Source organism: Cygnus atratus, chromosome 7 (assembly GCF_013377495.2).
Source record: "Cygnus atratus isolate AKBS03 ecotype Queensland, Australia chromosome 7, CAtr_DNAZoo_HiC_assembly, whole genome shotgun sequence".
Classification (NCBI taxonomy): Eukaryota; Metazoa; Chordata; class Aves; order Anseriformes; family Anatidae; genus Cygnus; species Cygnus atratus.
In genome coordinates this window covers 13,697,919-13,717,441 of record NC_066368.1, presented here as the reverse complement: position 1 = coordinate 13,717,441, position 19,523 = coordinate 13,697,919, and the positions used below count along the sequence as shown (strand labels likewise).

Sequence of the window (19,523 nt, the reverse complement as noted above, 5' to 3'; positions counted from 1 at the left end):
ACTAAAAATAGCAAGTTGCTGTCATTTGGAGGAAAAAAACTAATAGCTTTTCGAAGAGCAGGGCATCTTCAGATCTCCATCTCCAAGGTTGTGCTGGTAAGCAAATGTATTGACAGCTTTGGACAATGCTGTCTGCTGTGACGATGTGACCAAAGGCCACACACAGGCTGTATTTTTGGTACCCGCATGGTACAAGACTAAAACGAGAACAGACGCTCACTGTCTTGATCCCACGTTTGGGGGGATCCTGTTACCGTCTGCACACTTTGCCTTCAGCCCCGTCTGGAGCGGATCGTCTCCCCTTGATCCGTTACCAAAGGTCCTGTTTGCACACACGGGCAGAAGGAAAACAAGAGCTGCGCTGCCAACAAGCAAGGAGCCTGCCGAGTGTCCCCGTGCCACCCCGGGCACGCTGGCCCTGCTGAGACAGTCTCGTCAAATGTTTAACAGCTGATCTCCCCCCACCCCTCCCCTTCTCCCTCCCTGAGAAAGGAGAGTCGGCTTTCCCGTGACTTCATTACCCACTCCAGACTAAAACCGAAGCCTGACATCGGTGCCCGAAAGCTGGGAAAGCCGAAGGGACAGAACTGGCCCTGTCTCCGCTGGCGCAGGTGGCGTCATCTCTGAACAGGGCCGTTCCAGCTCTCCAGCCCCCCCTGCCTCAGGGGCTGAGGCCTTTAAAGCTTTTTAAGGCCTCTGGGTTTTAGCAGGCCTGGGTGGTGAAACTGGTGGCACAAAACCATGCAAATAGCCTTTTGTATTACAAAAGACACTGCGCTGGCTTGGCCACCTCTCTGCTGCTGTGCAGAAAAGCATGCCGGACCTGTGGCTGTCGTTTTCTCCTCCTTGAGCAAAAAGCAGTGGGAAACAACACCGCCGAGTGCTGAAAATTTCAAGCTACGGTTAACAAAATTTATTTTGGTCTTGGAGAAGGGGCCTGGGATTTTGTGTATAACTGTTTTCAATAGTGCCATTACCATACTATATGATTCCTCGAAATGATGTGACATTACAGAACACCAGCATGTTATTTCCAAAATACCAAATTATTCAGTGTAATTTAGAAAAAAAAATGGTGAAAATAGATATGGAATATAGAAGCTGGGAGTTAGCCTCTTCTCGCAGGTAACTAGCGATAGGATGAGAGGGAATGGCCTCAAGTTGCAGCAGGGGAGGCTCAGGTTGGAAATGAGTAGACATTTCTTCTCAGAAATAGTGGTTAGGCATTGGGAGGGGTTGCCTAGGGAGGTGGTGGAGGCACTGTCCCTGGGGGTGTTTAAGGAAAGGTTGGACGTGGTGCTTAGGGACATGGTTTAGTGGGTGACATTGGTGGTAGGGGAATGGTTGGACCAGGTGCTCTTGGAGGGCTTTTCCAACCTTAATGATTCTGTGATCAGCTGAATGGCAGAGCTGGTAGGAGAGTCTGGAGCAGCCTGGATGCGGCCTTCTTCTGTCAGGTGGGTGTTGGAGGGGGCTTCTCTTGCCCTTTCTTAACTGTCCTCCTTATGATAGCTTACTGCAGAAAGCAGCCTCAGAGGAGCGATTGCTTGCTTTACAAAAGTGCAAAAGAAGGTGCTTTACTGTTGGTATTTCTTCACCCACGTACAAAAATTGAAGAGGAGGACAGGCAAAAATACAAGGTGACTGTGGGTGGTGGTTTCCTATGCAATGCCTCCTCCTTTGGTTCAGGGCTCGCTCATGGCTTTCGGGTGGAGGACGTGGTGTGTATTTTCACTTGTCTGCTCGGCTGACAATTGCTGTGCAAAATTCAACCAGAGTCGAGCATGAATTGTAGGCACTGGGGTTCCCCGCAGCACTGAGCATGTTTTGAAGTGCTCAGTCTCTACCTCCCTGGTTAACCAGTTACTTGGAGACAAAGCACAGGTGACAGCAGTGAGGTTGAAATGCAGTCCCCATTTGCTTATCTACTGAGTTGGCTGCAAAAGCATCTTGTGCTTCAAAACCACTGAGCTGACAGAAGCAGCAGCAGGCTGCAGGGAAGGGGGACCTGCCCAAGGACAGGCTGGGACCACTGCAAGCCCTTGTGCTTCATTGCACATTAAAATTCATTGATACAGCAGATTGGCTGTAGCACTGGCTCACAAGTCATTTTTCCACATGTAAGATGTCTTTTGCTGGAGTTACTCTTTGTTCTCTCCAGCAACGAGGAAGGAATTTTGGTCTGAGAAACATTAAACACAAGTGACTTCAGTGTCCTTGTTTTGTAGTTGACTGCATACTAAAAGGGGGACCTGCTTTAACCACCTCTGAAATAGTCCAGTGGTACTAGACACAAAGGGTCTGAAAGGTTTATTAGTATTCCTTAAGCAATACAGAAGATCCTCCAGGTACTGGGGAATTATCAGACTGGCCTGTTCCCCTGGAATTTCTTGATGATGATGTGTGTAGGCAGCACCAATGCTGCACGTTACAAGAACCCACTGCATCCGCTCCTGGTGCTGGAAAGTTGTGTTCTTGTTCTGGTGCTGTCAGGGTGGGTAAGGGGCCCTCTGCTTTTCAGGAGTCGGCAACAAGTAGGCAGGTTTGGCAGGCAGGTGGTCAACCAGAAATGGTGTGCAGGCATTGCACTGCGGATCCAGCATGGATGGTTTCCAAACATCTTATGCCATTTTTGCTAGCAAACAAACCCCATTAGAGTATGTTCTGTCAGGGCAGATGGAGCTTGGTTGTTCCTGGATGATGTCTTACCGTAAGAGAAGCAGGGATCTGCTTTTATGCCTTCCTATATTTTTATCTTTTTTCTTTACTTGCAAAGCCATCTTCAGGACAGGCAAAGATAAAGTCACCCCCCTTCAGGTTACTCCTTTCACATTTTGTTTGTGCCTGACAGATCTGTGTAGTCTCGGTTCTAGCACCCAAGGCTATGGACTGACTAATGAAAATGGATAGCTGATGCTCAAGGGATGCTCCTGTTACCAACATGAAAGTAACAGTGTCCTGGGGTAAATGGAGGACTTCTTAGATAACAGTTGTTCCGACTTTATGGTTAACCTGTATATATATATAGCTGCACTATTCTTTTTTCCGGAACAATGGTATTGCAGTTTATGGGGATATTACAGACCACCCATATTTACTGTTCAAAACTTGTTCCTGCCTAGGACTCCAATAATGGAGCCACTGAGACTAGTATTGTGCTTCAGGCCTGACAGATTTGAGCTGCACAGCTTCATTTTTGTTCCAATCATGTTGTCGTATCTGGATCATCTAAAGGTCAAGCTGTCTCCTCGGGGGTATCAAAATGGGGAATGGATCTTGCTGGGTTACTAAACCCACTTATGAGCCTGTCCCATCAAACATCAGAGCAGCTCTAAAATGGGCCAAACAAATTCCATCGTCTGCTTCAGTAGCATGCTAATATCTGAGATCACAAGGCACAGGCTGTGCTGGGCTTGTGAAATTGTCGAGCAGCGTCCTTTGCACATTGTGTCTGGAGCAGGTGGCATATTCAGGAGAGCAGAACTACTGTCAGATAAAGCAAGGGGTCTTTATTCTCTCTGCTTCAAAAAAAAAAAACCACAAAAACAAGAACTTGCTCACCTCTAACCTGCAGTGGGATCAGGCTGAAAAAGGAGGGTTGGGGGCTGCCTAAACAAGCAGATATTCAAAATAATGTTGATCCCATAATCTACCCTGACTTTAGCCCTGATTTTTCAGAGCTCTCAAGTGATTTATTTACAGAGAAGAACTTGTTTGCTCTGTTCCTCACGTCTTGGATAGTTACACAAGACATCATAGATACGGCCCTGCAGATGTTAAACTCCAGTTTCACGTAAAGGAAGTGAAACCCATGCTGAGCCTGATTTAAAGCTGCTGCTGCTCTCATTAAATTAACAATTATTTCAGCTCTGCTTGCTCCTAAGCAGAGGGCAATAGAAAATTAGAAGGGTTTTGGAAACAGGCAATGAACAGCTGAAGGCTTTGGGAAAAGATTTTACACTAAGAGGACTAGGAAGATGGATATCTCTTACAAGAAGATAGCTAACAGGTACAGACTAATGAATGGGTGAGGAGATGGATGGGGACTTCTGTTCCCACCTGGTAATAATATGAAAGTCAAATTAGAAGGTGGTGAATTCACTACTGATGAAAGGAACTATTTGTTTATAACCACTGTCTATGAAACTCATTGCCATTGGAGTTAGGACTCATGGATTTAAAAAAAAAAAAAAAAGGTGGGGGTTAAAATGATACCATTTGAAAATATCCAAAACAATTGCAAAGATTAGAAGAACCTGAGTGTTTTGAAAAGACTGGGTTGATTAGGATATCAAAAGGGTATGAGCTAACTTGTGCAGCTATTGGGGCTGGGGAGGATTTGTTTTGTTTTGCTTTTTATTTCTCTCCAGGGCTTTTTCCATAGTCACCTACCGCAGATTTTGTGAAGCACATTGCTGGCTACTGTCAATCAGGGACTTCTAGGGAGGTTGGCTGCTGCAGTCAGATGTGGCAATGCCTATTTGCAAACCGCATTTTTTGTGTCAGTTTTTTTCAGAATCACTGAATTCACACACAAATCAGGATGTTTTGGCTTTTCCACTAAGTTACTGCCTTTGATAGTCCCTCACTACCTGTCTTAGATCTGGAACGAAGCTTTGCTTTTTGAGTACGTGCTGGAGGAGAGGCAGGTTGTTAAAGTTAGATCCCTTCTGACAGTCGGGATTCACAAATTGCTGCACTGGCTCAGCCCTGAGATCTGTCTAGTCCAGGGCTCTGCATAGCAGCAGCCAAAATCGGATATTTCAAAGGACAGCGTGAGGCCACAGAACAGATTACTAAAACAGAAAGCTGCCCTTTTATATCATCGGTGTTTGTCCATAGAATTGGAAAAGCAAAGGTTGAGCGTTTGTTTGATTCAAAAGCACAAAAGCTGGAAAATCCCATTGCCTGGTGATAGTTAATGCTGATGTTTTGTGTCCTTCAGGAAATTACTTATGTGCCTATTTTCTCTTAGGAAAAACAGAGACGTGCTCGCCTTCGACAGCAAGTTTATATGGTAGCTTTAAACTGGTGTAAAAATAGGTAATAATTATTACAGCCTTGCAGCCTGATTTTGTAGGGGTCCCCCACCATGGGGTCCGCATTTGGGAAACAACCCAGGGCTGGGCTGGGAGGTGGTGGCAGTGACAGTGGTCACTGAGTTTTGGTGTGGAAAATGGGTGCTGTCTCTGACACTGCTGCAAACTGGTTGTTCAGGGATTTTCTGTTCTGTTTTTTTCCTTCTTTTTTTGCTGTTGCAAATTAGCATTTGTAAGAATCGTATGTGGTTTGTGCCTCTTGCTGTCTTGCTCTCTCTCTGAAGTTATTGTTAAAACTTCTACTAAAAAAGGGATTCAGCGAACTCTCTATGAAAAAAAAATACACTCCGTGTCCTTGTCAAATATTTTAATGTGTTGAGCTCCAAAAGTTGAGGCAGCCAACGGCAAGGGGAGTTTCCCCTCTGCTAAACATCCACGGCGTTGCTGCTACAGCACATGGGAGTGGTGGCAGTGCCCCGGTCCCTACAGGACAGACGAGAACAGCTGCTGATTAAAGAGAAGCACGAAAAAAAGAGGTTGCTGAACTTTCAAAGTGTAGGTAGGAAAAGGAGTTAAATTTAGATTACCTTCTGCAGTGTCATCTCCTACCCCGGTGTGGAACTTGCTGTACTCCTTGCTTGGGAGAGGACAAACAAGAAATGCCATCCTGTGCACCAGATGATGAATTTGTTTATAAGGCTTAATTGCCCCTTGGCACGAAAATGTGAAATGAGCTCAAGTAGAATTAGAAACCATCCATCGGGGCCGGTCGTGTTTTCCCTGGGGAGAGGGGGATTAAGATGTCTTCCCATCACCTGTCTTACACTGTAGGACTTTTTGTAGGAGCCCAATCCTGGCCCTGCTGAAAGCAAGGGAACTGCTGCCCGTGCTTTTAGCAGCCTTTGGCTGTTACCTGGAGGGGCCGAGTTGAGCAGTGCTGCAAGAGTTGCTCAGGAAAAAGCACAGACGCGGTGGCAGCAGCGTGCAGGGCAGTGCTTTGGGTCCGTGAACCTCCATCCAGGTCCCCGGCATCTGGAGATGCTGAGATAAAAACCCGCTGCCTGCTCGCCTCGCCGTGCAGCAAGCAGCAGCAAATTTGGGCATTTAATCTATTTTTGAGGAGAAAGCTATTTTTGCTTCGGGAGATTTAATCATCGCCGAGGACCTGTGGGCTCTCGCCGACGATTTTAATAGCTTCTCCTCCGCTCGCAGCATCCAGCTAGCGGGGAGCAGCGGCCCCTGCTCGGCCACGGCTCGCTGCCAGCGTCCCTCACCGGCAGCGCCGCTTCTGTGCGCGGCGAGCTGCCTGGTGGTAACTGGCAGCTGCCTTAAGGTTTCGGCTTTTTTTTTTTTCATTTCTGCTGGTTTTTTTTTTTTTTTTTCAGAAGTGCCCGACCTGATGTCATTTCCCTCTTGCAAACACCCCGGCTCGGCTGCGTCTGAGATATGTCACGGGGAGTGGGAGGAGGAGGAGGGGGAGCCAGAGTGCGTGCCGTGTCCCAGGACCCTGTTTACATAGCATTCCCAGCCGAGGAAGCCCTGGTTTAAATAGGATCGGAGGCGCGGGTTCCCGCAGCAGATGAGGAAATGCTTGCTGCGGGGCTTTAAATTCCTGCGTTCCCGTGCGCGGGTGCAGAGGATGAGCCTGCAGAATGCCTTTCCTCTTGGGTCTCAGACAGGTAACCGGCTTCGGTGCGGTGGGTGCTGCTTGCTCGAGGACGTGACTCGCTTTTATTTTATCCCCCCTCCTCGCATAAGGAAATGATTTCCAGTTGTCCCAGAGCAGAACCCTACACACGGCACTTCCCCACCCGTGGCATTTGACTGGGGAGCGCGGTTGCGTGAGGGCTGCTTTCTGGTTAGCGAGGAAGGAGCAAAGCTGCCGTTTGGGGAAAGAAACTCTTGTTTTGGCTGTGGTGGGGTAGGACTGCCGGCAGGGTTCCTCTTTGTGTCGTGCTCCTGTGCTGGTGTTGTTTGGTTGGTTTTTAGGGGTACTTTCCACAGTCCTTAAAATGGAATTCATATATATACCGTGCCTAAAAACTCGTGCCAAACTTTGAACCATTTTCTTGCGGGAGCAGTGTTTTGAGCATTAAACTCTATTTAAAAGAAAAAAAATAGGCACGTATCTCGTTCTCTTTTTGTCTCTCTTCCCTGACAAAGGTCACCGAACAGAAAATGGCAACTTGCCGTGCCCCCCCAGTTTGGTGACTTTTTATTTTTTCTGGGAGATTTCAGCTCGAACAAGAAACTTGGGGTAATGTAATGGCTGGCCACGGGGAGTGGAGTGAGAAACGGTAGCAACTGCCCAGCTGCTCCCTGCTGGAGGAGAGTGCCAACTATTTGTTCTAAGGCTCGGGGAGAGCAAAACCTTTTTTTGGTCTGGGAGGCACGTCTGTAGGGGAATCTTAACTGTAAACTCTCTCCAGTGCTGCTGGGATCTGTAATCCACAATAAATAGATACTGCATGATATCAGAGTGCTGCCTGCAGTTTCTAACGTGGCATTAAACTTTCAAGATCTGGCTGTGGCATGTTTAAACTACCTACTTTGTGTCATGTAGAAATGAAGGGAAAATGACTTAACACTGCTGAGTAAACAGTTCTGTCTCTTTCCTTATCAGTTCAGGTTTTGGTGAAATGCAGCTCCCCCCACCCTGCTGATTTGAAAACACTTTTACGTAAGAAACTACCTCTAGCACAATGACCTTCTGTAATTGAACGCAATAGCTGTAATAATAGTTCACTTGTTAGCACTCAGGGCACAGAGACTTTCCCTAAAAACATAGGAACTGAGCCGAGGAGGGAGATTTGGGCACAAAAGCTAAACAACTTCAGGTAACTCAACTTGTGATGAGGCACAGCTGGCTTAATGTTCGAGTTGCACGGGCATGTTTTTCTCTAAAGTTTCTTTTTCTGAATGGATCTTTTTGTTTTAGAAAGGGGTTTGGCACAACTGAGGGACTGCATGAGATGTAAAACCAGCAGCGAGGTGTGCTTCTGTTTCACTTGCTCAGACTGAGACCGTCTGTTTATCTCGGTGGGCTGGACGGTGCTTTTTTCTCTGCTTGTGACTTTTCAGCATAGATACAGAGGCATTTACAGGAAGCAGAAAAAGGTGTTGCCTCAAGAGCAGCTGAGCAAAGCTCTCGACTATTTTTATCCACTGATGGAGGATACGGTGGAAACAAGCTGCTTGAATGTTAGTTTTAATCATTTTTAGACTTAAAAAAAAAAAAAAGTAGGTATTTGGGATTGTGTCCTGCGTGCAGATAGTATTAAGAAATTTCCCACTTGTAAAAGGGGGAACAAAAGAGTTGTTAGCGAACAGCGCTATTTAATTAAAAGCGTGGGAGGAATTCAGGAACATCTCGTCACGCATCCGCCTCTATTGTCTCTTGTGTTTGCCCTCGGACTGTAAACACTTGGGTGTCCGGGCTGCCTTTCTTCCCACTTCCCTGCTCAGCACTAGGGGTGCTGCTCCCCGACGCCCGTCCACGCGCACGGAGCCGAGCGGGCGTCCTCCTGGGAGCTGCATGGTGTGGTGGGATCCGCGACTGCCCACCACATCCAGCCCTCGCCTGCTGGCAGCATCTGACCACAGCATGATGTGGGGGTGCCTGTAAGGCTCCTGGCCCAGGAACTGTGGCCGTGGAGGATCCTGGCTTTCATTTTCGAGAGTTTGCTCAGGTGGAAGCTTGGAGATGTCCATCTGTGCTTCGTTGCAGAAACCTTAAAGAAAAAGGGAAGGAAGGTTGAAATGTTGGGTTCTTAACTCTTCCATTTTTTATTTCTTAATTCTAACTGGTCGAGGTTTCTGGTGTTGTCAGCTGTTTGGTTTTTAAAACAACCGAGCGCAGCGCAGCCTCTTCACGGCCGTCATTTCCTGGAAGCGGGTCTTTAATGCGAGAGGGCCGGGGCTGCCGCTGGGAAGCTTCTAGCAAGGTGTTGAGGAAGTAAACACTTTCACGTGGCCAGTACAGCGCAAATACGGCAGTTCGTGCCGTCTGAAAGTGAAACTTGCTACAAACAAAAATGAAACCGGCTCTTTTTGAAGTATCCCGGTGTGCCTGTTATATATGGGGAAGCAGCGCTCCTTTGAAGATGGCTGGTGATTTCTCCAAGATAAATGGATGCAGATAACCGATTGTTCCTTAGGTAAGGGTTAATAAAACCTCAGAGGTTCTGCATCCTCTGTAAAGGAGGTGAAGATGGGCCTGCTGTGGCTGATTAATCATGGCAATTTAAATATAATTCTCCTGATGCTAGCATTAGCAAAGTAATAAATGCTGTGGATTAGAATTCCTGTTTTGGAGATTTTATTGTGCCCAGGACAGCTCAGAGGCATAACTCCTTCCCCTTTTATTTTACTTGGGGTATTTGGATGTTTGTATTTAACATGTTTCTTTTTCACCTTCAGGAAGACAAAGTTTGAGTAAGGTGTCTTAGGAATAAGTGTCCTGGCTTCATTTATTTCCTGGCCCCAGGTGTCTGTTGTAAGGCAGGCTGGCAGGAATTTATCTGCCGTGGTGCTGGGGGGCCGAGCCCCCAGGTTCCTGCAAAGCATGGCGATCGAAGCCAATTTCATCCTCACCAGACTTCGGTGCTTTCGTTCAATCGCTCCCACCAAAGGCACAGCACTTGGATAGATAGCTGCTGGTTTATGTTCCACGGAACTAACAAACGTAGGGGGTTTGGATGCTGTGTGATGACCACGGTGCCGGGGGGAGGCCGGGGGGCTGCTGGTGTGGCCTCAAGTGAGACCATACCACTCCTTGCTGTCATCCCTCCTGCTGTCCTTCCTTGAGAGCACCTGGAGATTTATTTATTTATTTATTTTTCCCCAAGATAAATATGGGTTAGTAACTGTTGGCCATGAATTGTAGTATACCCTACGACAAGATTTGGCATTCTGGCCTAATATTTTCAGCAGCGACTTTAACCTAACCACTTCTGTCTCTTATCTGACAGAGATGCTCATCTTCTCAAGTAGGTCTGTGTTTGCCTTCTTGTGAGCTGTCACCGATGGGCTTGGCTAACAAACACTAGTGGTAGTCTGATATGTGAACTTGAGTAAAAAGCCAGGTGGCACCTCAGCTGTATCAAATTGTTTTTCCTGCTGTTTCTAACACACGTATTTAAGATACTGGTAGTCGCTTCCATCTTGTTACTCTGTGTGCTTAAAGAATTTATATGGTTCAAATAGTGATTGCGAGTTACTAAAAAATACCTAGGTTTTACGTGCTAAGATGGTGTCACGTGTTTGAATCCATCCCGCTTGGTTGTTGTGGGTGCAGTTAGGTACTGAAAGCAAGGGTCTGCTGCCTGTGAGTAGTGAGATTAGTGACATAACTAGGTCAGGATTTTGTTTTTAAATAGATGCTTACTACCAAAGTCCCCTGTGGGAGCCATGAAACCAGAGCGGTCAGAGGTTGAGCCTGAATCCTGTTAAATCCAGCAGCACCTTGCCCTCGGGCAGATGCCAGCCTGGCGGTCTGTCTCCTTCCCGCTGCTGGTCTTTTCACCATGTCCCAGCGTTTGTAGGCCTGCTACTCTCTGTCCTTTACTCACCCGTGGCACTCCATTATTAATCCTCACCTCTTTCAGTCCAAACAGTAATTTGCTGTGTAGTGCTGTACAAACGCTGTATTGAAGCTTGGAGAGAGCAGGGTATTAGAGTAGGTCTAAAAATCTGGCTATCCTATTGAAGAGAGCAATAGCATGCAGCCTGCTGCCAGCAAATGCAAGTCGCTTTTCAAAGTATTTTCTACGGTGTCTGGATGTTACCAAGGCTGGGATGGATGGATGCTCTGCCAGGCTGAGTGACACACGCAGGCCATGCACATGCAAGGTGCTCATATTTAAGGTAATGGAGGCCGGATTTCTCTGGAAAGAAGAGACAGAGCAAAAAGCTAAAAAGGTTATTAGATCTCAGCAGTATCAGCCACTACTGGTTTGAGTTACCTGGTTAGTGCCAGCTGAGGAGTCATCTTTTGTAGGTGGTTCACTGCCAACTATGCACTTGTGAGCGTGGGCTGCGGTGTTTGTTGCTGCAGTTGCACGTATTAATTTTCAGCTTGGAAAATAGCCACGCTGGTCTGGAATCTGCTCATCTTCATCTTTCTCCTTTTTGACATAGCAACAGCATTACCAGGTTAACTGCTGGTTTTTGAAAGTAGAAAAGTGCATTTTGAAGTTTCTCGATCCTTTTATTGTAATAATACTCCATTGTCAATCAGTTCTTCTTTCCCTCCATTTCCTGTATTGGCTTCAGAGGCAATAAATCCTAACAGCTATGGCCATTAAACCCAACCACTTAGTTCTGAAAACCTGTACAAAAGTAGGATAAGGAGGTCTGATGACGTCCTTCCATGCGTTGAGGGGCAGTTCAGCCAACATACAGGCTTCCACGAATGCCTCCTGTCATGATGGTGCCCCACATTTTGACCTTTAGTTTGTCACGTAGACTTCCAGCAGAGGTCCAATACTAAACTGGAGGGTGGAGAAAGTAACTGGCTTTTTTCCCTGGCACTGACGTTAGCATTAGCTGTAGCTTTAGGCTTGACAACATATGCCACTGCCTTGAGTTCTCTTATACCCACCACTGCTGGATATTTTAAGGATTATTTGTAAAAGCACTTGACAGCAAAAGTGTGCTGCTGGCAGAGTTGCCAGCATGGTTGTGGGTTTATCACAAATGCCAATGTATCAACAACAAAAAACAAGCAAAAACACCTTTTTTTTTTTGGTATTCAAATGAAGCTGCTTTACAAAATTTGTATATGACAAGGGAAAACTAATCTAGAGGAGGGAAAACACATCCAGAGTACTAAGACTCTCTAAACACAGCAAGATGAGGTCTTCACATCTCAATGAGTTTCTTTAGAGTGAGCCTGCTCTAGATTTAACAAGTGGCCTCTGTTAGATTGGAGGGGGAGGTGAAACAGCCTCTGGGACTGCAGAGCCATCTCATGATAGCTCTTGCCTTTGAGTGTGCATGGGGGATCCAGTGATTCCAGTTTCCCAGATCTGTGTCAGCTCTTGCGTTAATGCCAAGGAGGCAGCGATGTACACGGAGCCCAGAGTACGTGCTGCTTTACAGGACAAAGCCAGCTCCTTGAAATTAGCTGGAAATCTCCAAGGCTTTGCAGGAGGGAGATAACGGATGGCGTGTTCGGGCCTCTTAGTTGTGAAACAGGAATACTCTGCTCTAATAGAGCTGAACACTCTCTGAGAACAGACCCGGGTAGAGCTGCTTAGTAATCCTGTCTGGAGGCGTCTGCAGTTAGCCCAACAAAGGCTGGCGGGGAGGGATGTGCTTGCCTGGACAGCCAGAAAACAAGGCTGTCCTTCAGCAGGGAAGCCTGCGTCGGAATGCAATAGCCACTGGCTATTGGGGAAGAAAACACTTTCGGGAAGAAACCCTCCCCCTCTGTTGTTTTCCTAAGATTACCCTAAAAAAACAACAACAACAAAACCTCTTTGTGGTACTTCAATACAGACTCCGTGCTGCTAAGAGTGATTTAAAATGATCATTAAAAGTGCTGTTAGGTGGGAACTAGAGATGAAGGCAGGTCAATAAAATGCAAATGTTCCAACTTAGCTTCTATTTTTCTTTCCCGTATATATATTTCTTATCTATAATACTACTGTTTCAATCTTGTGCCTTGTCTGTGGCTGTTGGTGTGAAAGAGGAAGCACAAACCTTTGTGATATTGTTTCCAGGAGACATTTAGACTGTAGATAAGTACACTGCTGATATGTCTTAAGTAGTTAGTTTGGCAGCATATGATACAAAGAATGAATGGAAGAAGGAAGTAAAAATAATCTTACACTGATAAGAAGTATGCAGGATAGGATTTAATTAGAAATTGAAGCCTAATCAAAGTGCTCGGCAGAAAGTAGAAGTTTCCTAACAAAAAATGGTGCATCCTGTATCATGGCCTGGGCTGATAGCCGTGCATAACCTCTTCCTTGGCTTGTGAAACAGTGGACAAAAATGTACAGTGGCTCAGTTTTTTGCAGAAATGCTTCTTGACCTCGGAGGGGAAGAGGAAAGGAGACACCTGTAATGCAACCCAAGGCAGTGCTCTCCTCGTGTTGGAATTTTTGTCTGGTAGACTTTTCCTGGAGTTTGGGTGCCTTTACCTTTTATCTTTTTCCCCATGCTGAGCTGAGTAACCTAACATTGGAGGTAGCTGTGCTCTGAGCCAGGGCTTGGACCACGTGATCTGCTGGGATTTTTTCCAAACTAAATTATTCCTTGATTCTGTGAAACTATTTGGAAACAAGGGTGACAGCTCTGGGTCTGACACGTGGAACGGGTTCTGACGGCTCCACATTCCCAGAACCCGTCGGTGGCTGGGCTGGCAGAGGGCTGCACCAAGAGGAGCTTCCCATCCCAACTGCTATGCTTGGCAGAGGACATCCAGTCCTGCGTCCTGCCTGGGCTTTGAGGAGCACAGCTGGTGGCCCCGCACCACAAAGGCTTTGACAACTTGGGCTTTCTGAACTGCACGTGCTGAGAGGAAACTGCGAGCCTGTTCAAAGGTACAGGTGCTTGCGCATTAGAGAAGCTCCAGACAGTAAGTTTATGCCACAGTCTTGAATTTTAATTCAGATGGGAAAGCAGGATGTTGCTTGAGACTGGATCTCCAAAAGCAGAGGAGAGCCTATGAAACCAGGACTGCTGCAAGTTCTGAAGCAGGAAGAATATAGCAATGTTGAAGCTGATATAGGTTGCTGCTGCCAAAAGACCAATGTGTTCCTTATTGCTTTCCTTTTGGAGCAGGCAATGCTGAATGGAACAAATTTTGGGGAGGAATAAACACAGGTGGTCAAGGACAGATCAGTGTTGTGATGCGGAGGAGATCCTGAAATGGCACTGTGGGACTCTGTTTCACCAGCTCCACGTGACTCGTTTGCTAGTTCAACATGTCACATTGATCATCTTATGTCACAACCGCAGACCTCAGCTGGTGACTTTCTGGCTTGTGCATTATCAACAGGATTGCAATTTTGCAATGGGATCTTAATTTCTCAATTCTGTTGATGTGGGAGCCAAAATCTATCCTGTTCATCAGTTGCTTTAACTCTGCAAAGCCAACAAAAGTGAGGAAAAGTGTAAATAAACTAATAAGAACAGATGAGAGAAAAGATGTGTCCTGTTTCTAGCTCTTTTCCTGACGCAAATTACAGTTTTTGGAATGAGCAGTGTTCCTGAAGCAGAAAATGCTGTGCTAGCTCAGCAGCGTCTGCTAAAAGTTGCTATCAGACACTGTAATTACAGATGGAAAACTGCTCCTTGGTCTATAGGAAAATGTTGTTTCTACTGTTGATGTGCAGTGTTTTAAGGTGAGAATATGAAATGTTTGCTTTAGCTACGTGCAGCAAAGCAATTTGGCCGTTTTGTCCAGCAAAGTGGTGTTCTCCTGGAAATGGGAAGCAGGTACCACCTTGGTGTGTCTGCGGTGAGTTGTAGGATAGCCCATTGATGATTTTTAGAGGCTTTTGGGAACCTCGTGGTGCCTGTAGCGGAAGGGGAAGTGGTTTATCTTAGGCAGAGTCATGTTTGCTAAACTGTGTCCACACAATATCAAAGCCTTTCCAAAAGTCATTTTGTCACAGAGGTCATAAAGCTGTAGTCGTTTTGGTTATGAAATTTGAACAAATTCTGGTTTTAGACTCAACCTGCACTTCTGGCTCATCTTTGTAGATTAATTTTGCCTGAACTTAGTGTGGGACTCTTCTGCGTTGAAACTGCTGCCTTTCACCACTTGTTCAGTGGGCTGATCCATAGTTTGAAAGCGACTTCATGTTTTGCACATGTGGTGACTATTGTAGAGGTTTATGCGAAGTGGGGCTGTGTTGCACTTACAAGACAGAAACAGTGCAGTTCAGCAAGCGTTGGGACCCACAGATGCACAGTCCTAGAGCCTGCTCCTTGGGTTTGCTGCTCATCCTAGCTGGTTGTTTTTTTTCTCTTTTATTTGAAGGGTGGTACTTAAATGATTTATTTCAACACATCTTTAGTATAAACTTTCCCATGCTTTCTTTGCATTATTAATAAGACATTTTAAGTGAAAGAAAGTGATAATTTTAGACTTTTTTACAGGTTTGCTTGCATCATCAGTGTATTTTATTAAGGTCTGTTTGTTTTCTAAGAGCTGGTGCACTGCCTTCTAACTTCCAGGTTGCCCCAACACCTCTTAGAGATGTACACACCACAGCCTGTAAAAGACTTCTGTTTTCTCATGTTCTGTACATTGTCCCACCCACGTTTTCAGACTAGCAGGAAACCATGGACTCCTGGGGGGGACTGAGACTTCACACCAGCCGCCTTTTCCATCTTAAGTGTCCTGAGGACCTGCTGGGTGATACAGTACAGCTGATTTGGCTCTGCTCCTGGACTACTTCACTGTTCCAGGAAGAAGTTTTACAGGAATGCTGATCTTATATGAAGCACGTGGCTAATTATGAAGGAATCATTTTAGATTGGAATCTTGCAGGAACATACTGTAATTATCACTGAGATCTAAATGAATCCAAGCAGTCTTTTCTCAAGTTATAATGTTCTGTTTATGAATGCATTTTTTTCACTTGGCGTGCAGCCCCAGTAATGCAGTGATATTGTGTAAAATGTGAAACCAATGATAACTCGTCTTTAAGAGAATGCCTGGCTCCCAAAACATGATAACTTTTAATGGAAAAGGAAAGGGATGATAAGAAAGCAGCGCTGTCTAGGTGCTAAAGCAATGTAACTCATGAGTTTGGAGATATGGGGATTTCCTCAAAACTGTCATTTATGGAATATATTCTTTGGTGGTCCCTAGTTGTATTTTAATCTCTTTATGTATTTTAAAATTTCCCAAGACCATAACTTGTGAATCTTAAATTGCTTGCAGATTGTTGGGTAAAAAAAAAGACTACATTTACAGAAGATACTGACAAAACATCTTAAAAGTGTGTCTGTTTAATTTTAGGACAAGGAAACCTGCATGGGTGTCAACAATCAAAGTTACATATGTGAAACGGGCCACTGTTGTGGACAATCCCAGTGTTGCAACTACTACTATGAACTCTGGTGTAAGTCCTTCTGTTTTGTATGGTTTCCCTTCCTAATCTGCATGGCTGTCATACTAGAGGTCTGGCTTGTGTCTCGTGGGGTGTTGTATTCAGCCCTTGTCATGCATTGCCATTGCATTTAGCTGCAACGCAAACCGGAGTTGACCTGGTACAGTGAGGGAAATATTGTTACAATGGGCACTGCCTGCTTTTTGAGGAGTAATGGGCTGTCTTACCACATTCATGACTGGAAATCTGTTGTTTGGTCTTGTTTCTGGTTTGGGCAGTACTGAGGGCACTCAAAATAGCATTGTATGTGAGTGAGAAACCACACTTGAGGGACAATGCCAACATGCACAACTCTTGAGTTTGACACACTCAAGCGGAATTAATTCAGTGTCTTTCATCTTATTGTTTTAGTTCTTTGCAAGAATGACAGCTTATATCTGATTTATCTTTTTAAAGCTGTCCTCTTGAGGAGCAGGGCTGGGATGTCTATTCTCTTAAGGAAGCACTGTGTTGGGAGTACAGCTCCTTGGGTAGAGGAGGTCTTGGGCATATTTTGGGGGCTGCCGGGAGCTGAATACCGTGGGCTGTGAGGAACATTCATTGCCCATTGGCTTTCTTATCTCCTGGGAAATTTTGTGAAATCTGGGATTAAAATTACCCATGTTTCTAGTGAATGGTTAAGTGATTGTACCTTCCAAGTTTCTTTAGAGGGCAACAGACAGGTCAAAGCAGGTCAGAAAGACTGATAAAGCAGCTGAAGGGATAGGAAAATAAGAAATGCTGAAGTTCAGAGGCGGACTTTGAGTTGCGCCTGGGCTGACAGTGTCTTCCTTTCCCGAGTAGGAACCATAAAGGGTTGAACATTGATCTTGACATGCTGTGGTACTGCCAGGAACCAAAGCTAAGAAGGCATCTGTGCTCCAGAAATTTGGAAATGTGGAACTCTGAACATTGCACCCTCACGTTAGAGACTGGTGACATTTTCCTACCACACCCCACGGTATCTTGTAGTTTTACGTAACTGTGCTATCTACTTAATCCCTCTGTGGTGCCGACAGTTTCACTTTCTCAAAGAAACATCTGTGTGGAAATGTATTATACATACGAAGAGCGTCACTTTACCTGGATCCAAGGACAGGAATAGCTGACGCTTCATCCTTTAGTCTGGAAATACACTTTTACTTTCCAGAGTAACCAGTGAAGCATGGAGGACATGGTTGTAAATTAAACAGGACTCTAAGGGACTTCTTGAGAAGGCGTTAGGCATCAGGCCTGTAGTGCCTGGCTGTGTCAGTGCAAGTGGTACGAGTTGAACATGTTGTGGGCCTTTTGGAGACTTCAGAAGTCTCCAAACAGCAGCAGAAACTATTCAGGACGGGGTGGGTAGCTCCGGGGACACAAGCAGGCCGAGGTGCAGGCCCAAACGTGCGGCCTCCTCGGAGCATCAGGCTCAGAGCAGCCGGCAGGGCGGACGGCTGGAATTTGTTCGGACCAAATGGGGATGCATGGAGAAAACAGAGTGGGGAAGGTCAGGCCCTGCTTTGGAGTTGTGTGGGTGGGAATGCAGAGGAAGAGGCATGTATCCAGGGGCTTATATGCTCTGTGGCAAACAGGATCTAAATTGAGCAACAGCGTGGAGTACAGCTGCACACTAATGCTTGCTGCAGTCACCATGTTTCTCCCATGGACGCCTTGAAGGAGGCTTAATTGAATTGCACGCAAACAATAGAGTCAGAACAATAGCCCCCTGCCATTTTAATGAAATGATTTTGCTTTTAACTGTAACTGCATGGCACGGACTTCTAGATTTGGCAGTGCCTGGCTGCATCATGGAAGGTCTTGGAAGATAAAAACAGATTTTATTACAGGGAAGGGGAACATTTCGAGCTGCTCTCTAGGGCAAGCACACGAGTCGCTTTGAGAGCATGGAGTAAACATATTAATGGCACACACTGATGAATGGTTCCTCGGGGGAAGTGGGTTTCTGTGTTGAGATTCACATTCCTCCTGCGTAGTGAAGAGCATCTATACCGCACTGAGATGAAGGGAACAGTGCAAACTCGAGACCTATTCTTGCAGGCTTTCTGCAAATTTGGGCAAATGCCCAACATTGATTTACAGTTGGTTAATGTTTTCAAAGCTTGCTTTGCCATTATGTGTGCTAGAATGAGGTTTCTGGGATGGGGGGTGGAGGTGCGGGTGGGAGCATGTCCTTTTAAATGAAAACTCATGTTCTAGAGCGTGCGACCACAGCTGCAGAACTGCTCTGCTGCTCCACGGATTGTTGAATATCTTCGGTATGTATGTGTGCTGAGGCACCCGTAAGACCTTTAAGGTGAACAGAGGCGATAATTTATGTAAATAGGCTTACTAACAGTAGTGAACTGATGATGTGGCGAGCAACAGCTTTACACGCTAGGGAATAGATTAGCTTTTTAAAGGTTAATAATAAATTTTTGTTAATGAACAGTTAAATTGGAACTTTTCAGTATGGCTTCATGCTTCTCTTATGATTTGACTTTAACCAATGTATGCATGTACTGGAGTAACTTTTCAGAAGTTTCTACTCTTCCCAGAAACTTCTCTGACCACCAGGACTACTGTGTGCCTGAAAACTGGCCTTCCTCCTTGTCCTGTTGAATTAAATGCTGGATGTTTTTTTTTTTTTTTACCACCACAGCTTAGTGGGGACAAGAAGCAGAGGAGGGTGGCATTTGAAATGGAAAAGAAAGCTGGTCTGTCTTTGTTGGATATGCCTTTTGAAATGTGAGCCTGTCTTGTAGCCGCTTGGAGGATTTCCCATAAAAAGGATCGTTTTCCCCCATTTAAGAATTTGAGGGAAGTTTGTCTTTGAAAATGGCTGACCTCAACATTTCTAGACAGCAAGTAAGGTTACAGTAATTATAAACCAGACCTTGAGGGTAATGGAATGGGATGCAAAATCAAGGTATTATTTTGTTAAGGGGTGGAGTGGAGGAATGGAGAACATGATATGCCAAGCAGGTGGACAGCCTGTGTTTAAAATTAGATAACAGCTTGGTTCAGATTCCCCACCCATCTCTTATTAAAAAAAATATAGTGCCATGTTGCCAAATAATAAAACTATATCCAGGTTTATATATATAGGTCTCATAGCTATATAAAGGTTCAATTAGTTCTTAGCTGAAGGTTGCTAGCTGTTAACATGGGGGGAGAAGGGGGAATATTGCAGTATGTCTCTTAATTTTTATGGAGTAGGATTTTGAAAAGCAGAAGGGGAGAAGGAGCTTCACTGTTGCATCTCCCCACGTAGGGGAAGCTGTCTGGATGGATGGTGGCTGAGCTGGTTGCATGTTTTAGCCTAACAATTTCCTTGGGCTCCCCAGAGAGGTCACAGTACTCAAGGGGGAGGTTGTGAGAGAACAGCAGCAGC

The 19,523-nt window shown here is 45.6% G+C and overlaps 1 protein-coding gene across 10 annotated transcripts in view; it reads left to right on the top strand.

The window, feature by feature from the left end:
- WBP1L (WW domain binding protein 1 like) overlaps positions 1–19,523 on the top strand; it is a 57,377-nt gene that overhangs the window by 26,960 nt on the left and 10,894 nt on the right. For 8 of the 10 annotated variants that reach the window (XM_050711896.1, XM_050711895.1, XM_050711897.1 and 5 more), the window contains one exon: positions 16,021–16,123. In XM_050711896.1, coding sequence (XP_050567853.1) covers positions 16,021–16,123 — 103 coding nt within the window. Of the gene's footprint in view, positions 1–6,460; positions 6,719–16,020; positions 16,124–19,523 lie in introns of those variants that run through there. The other 2 variants (XM_035547744.1, XM_050711901.1) reach the window with 2 other exon arrangements.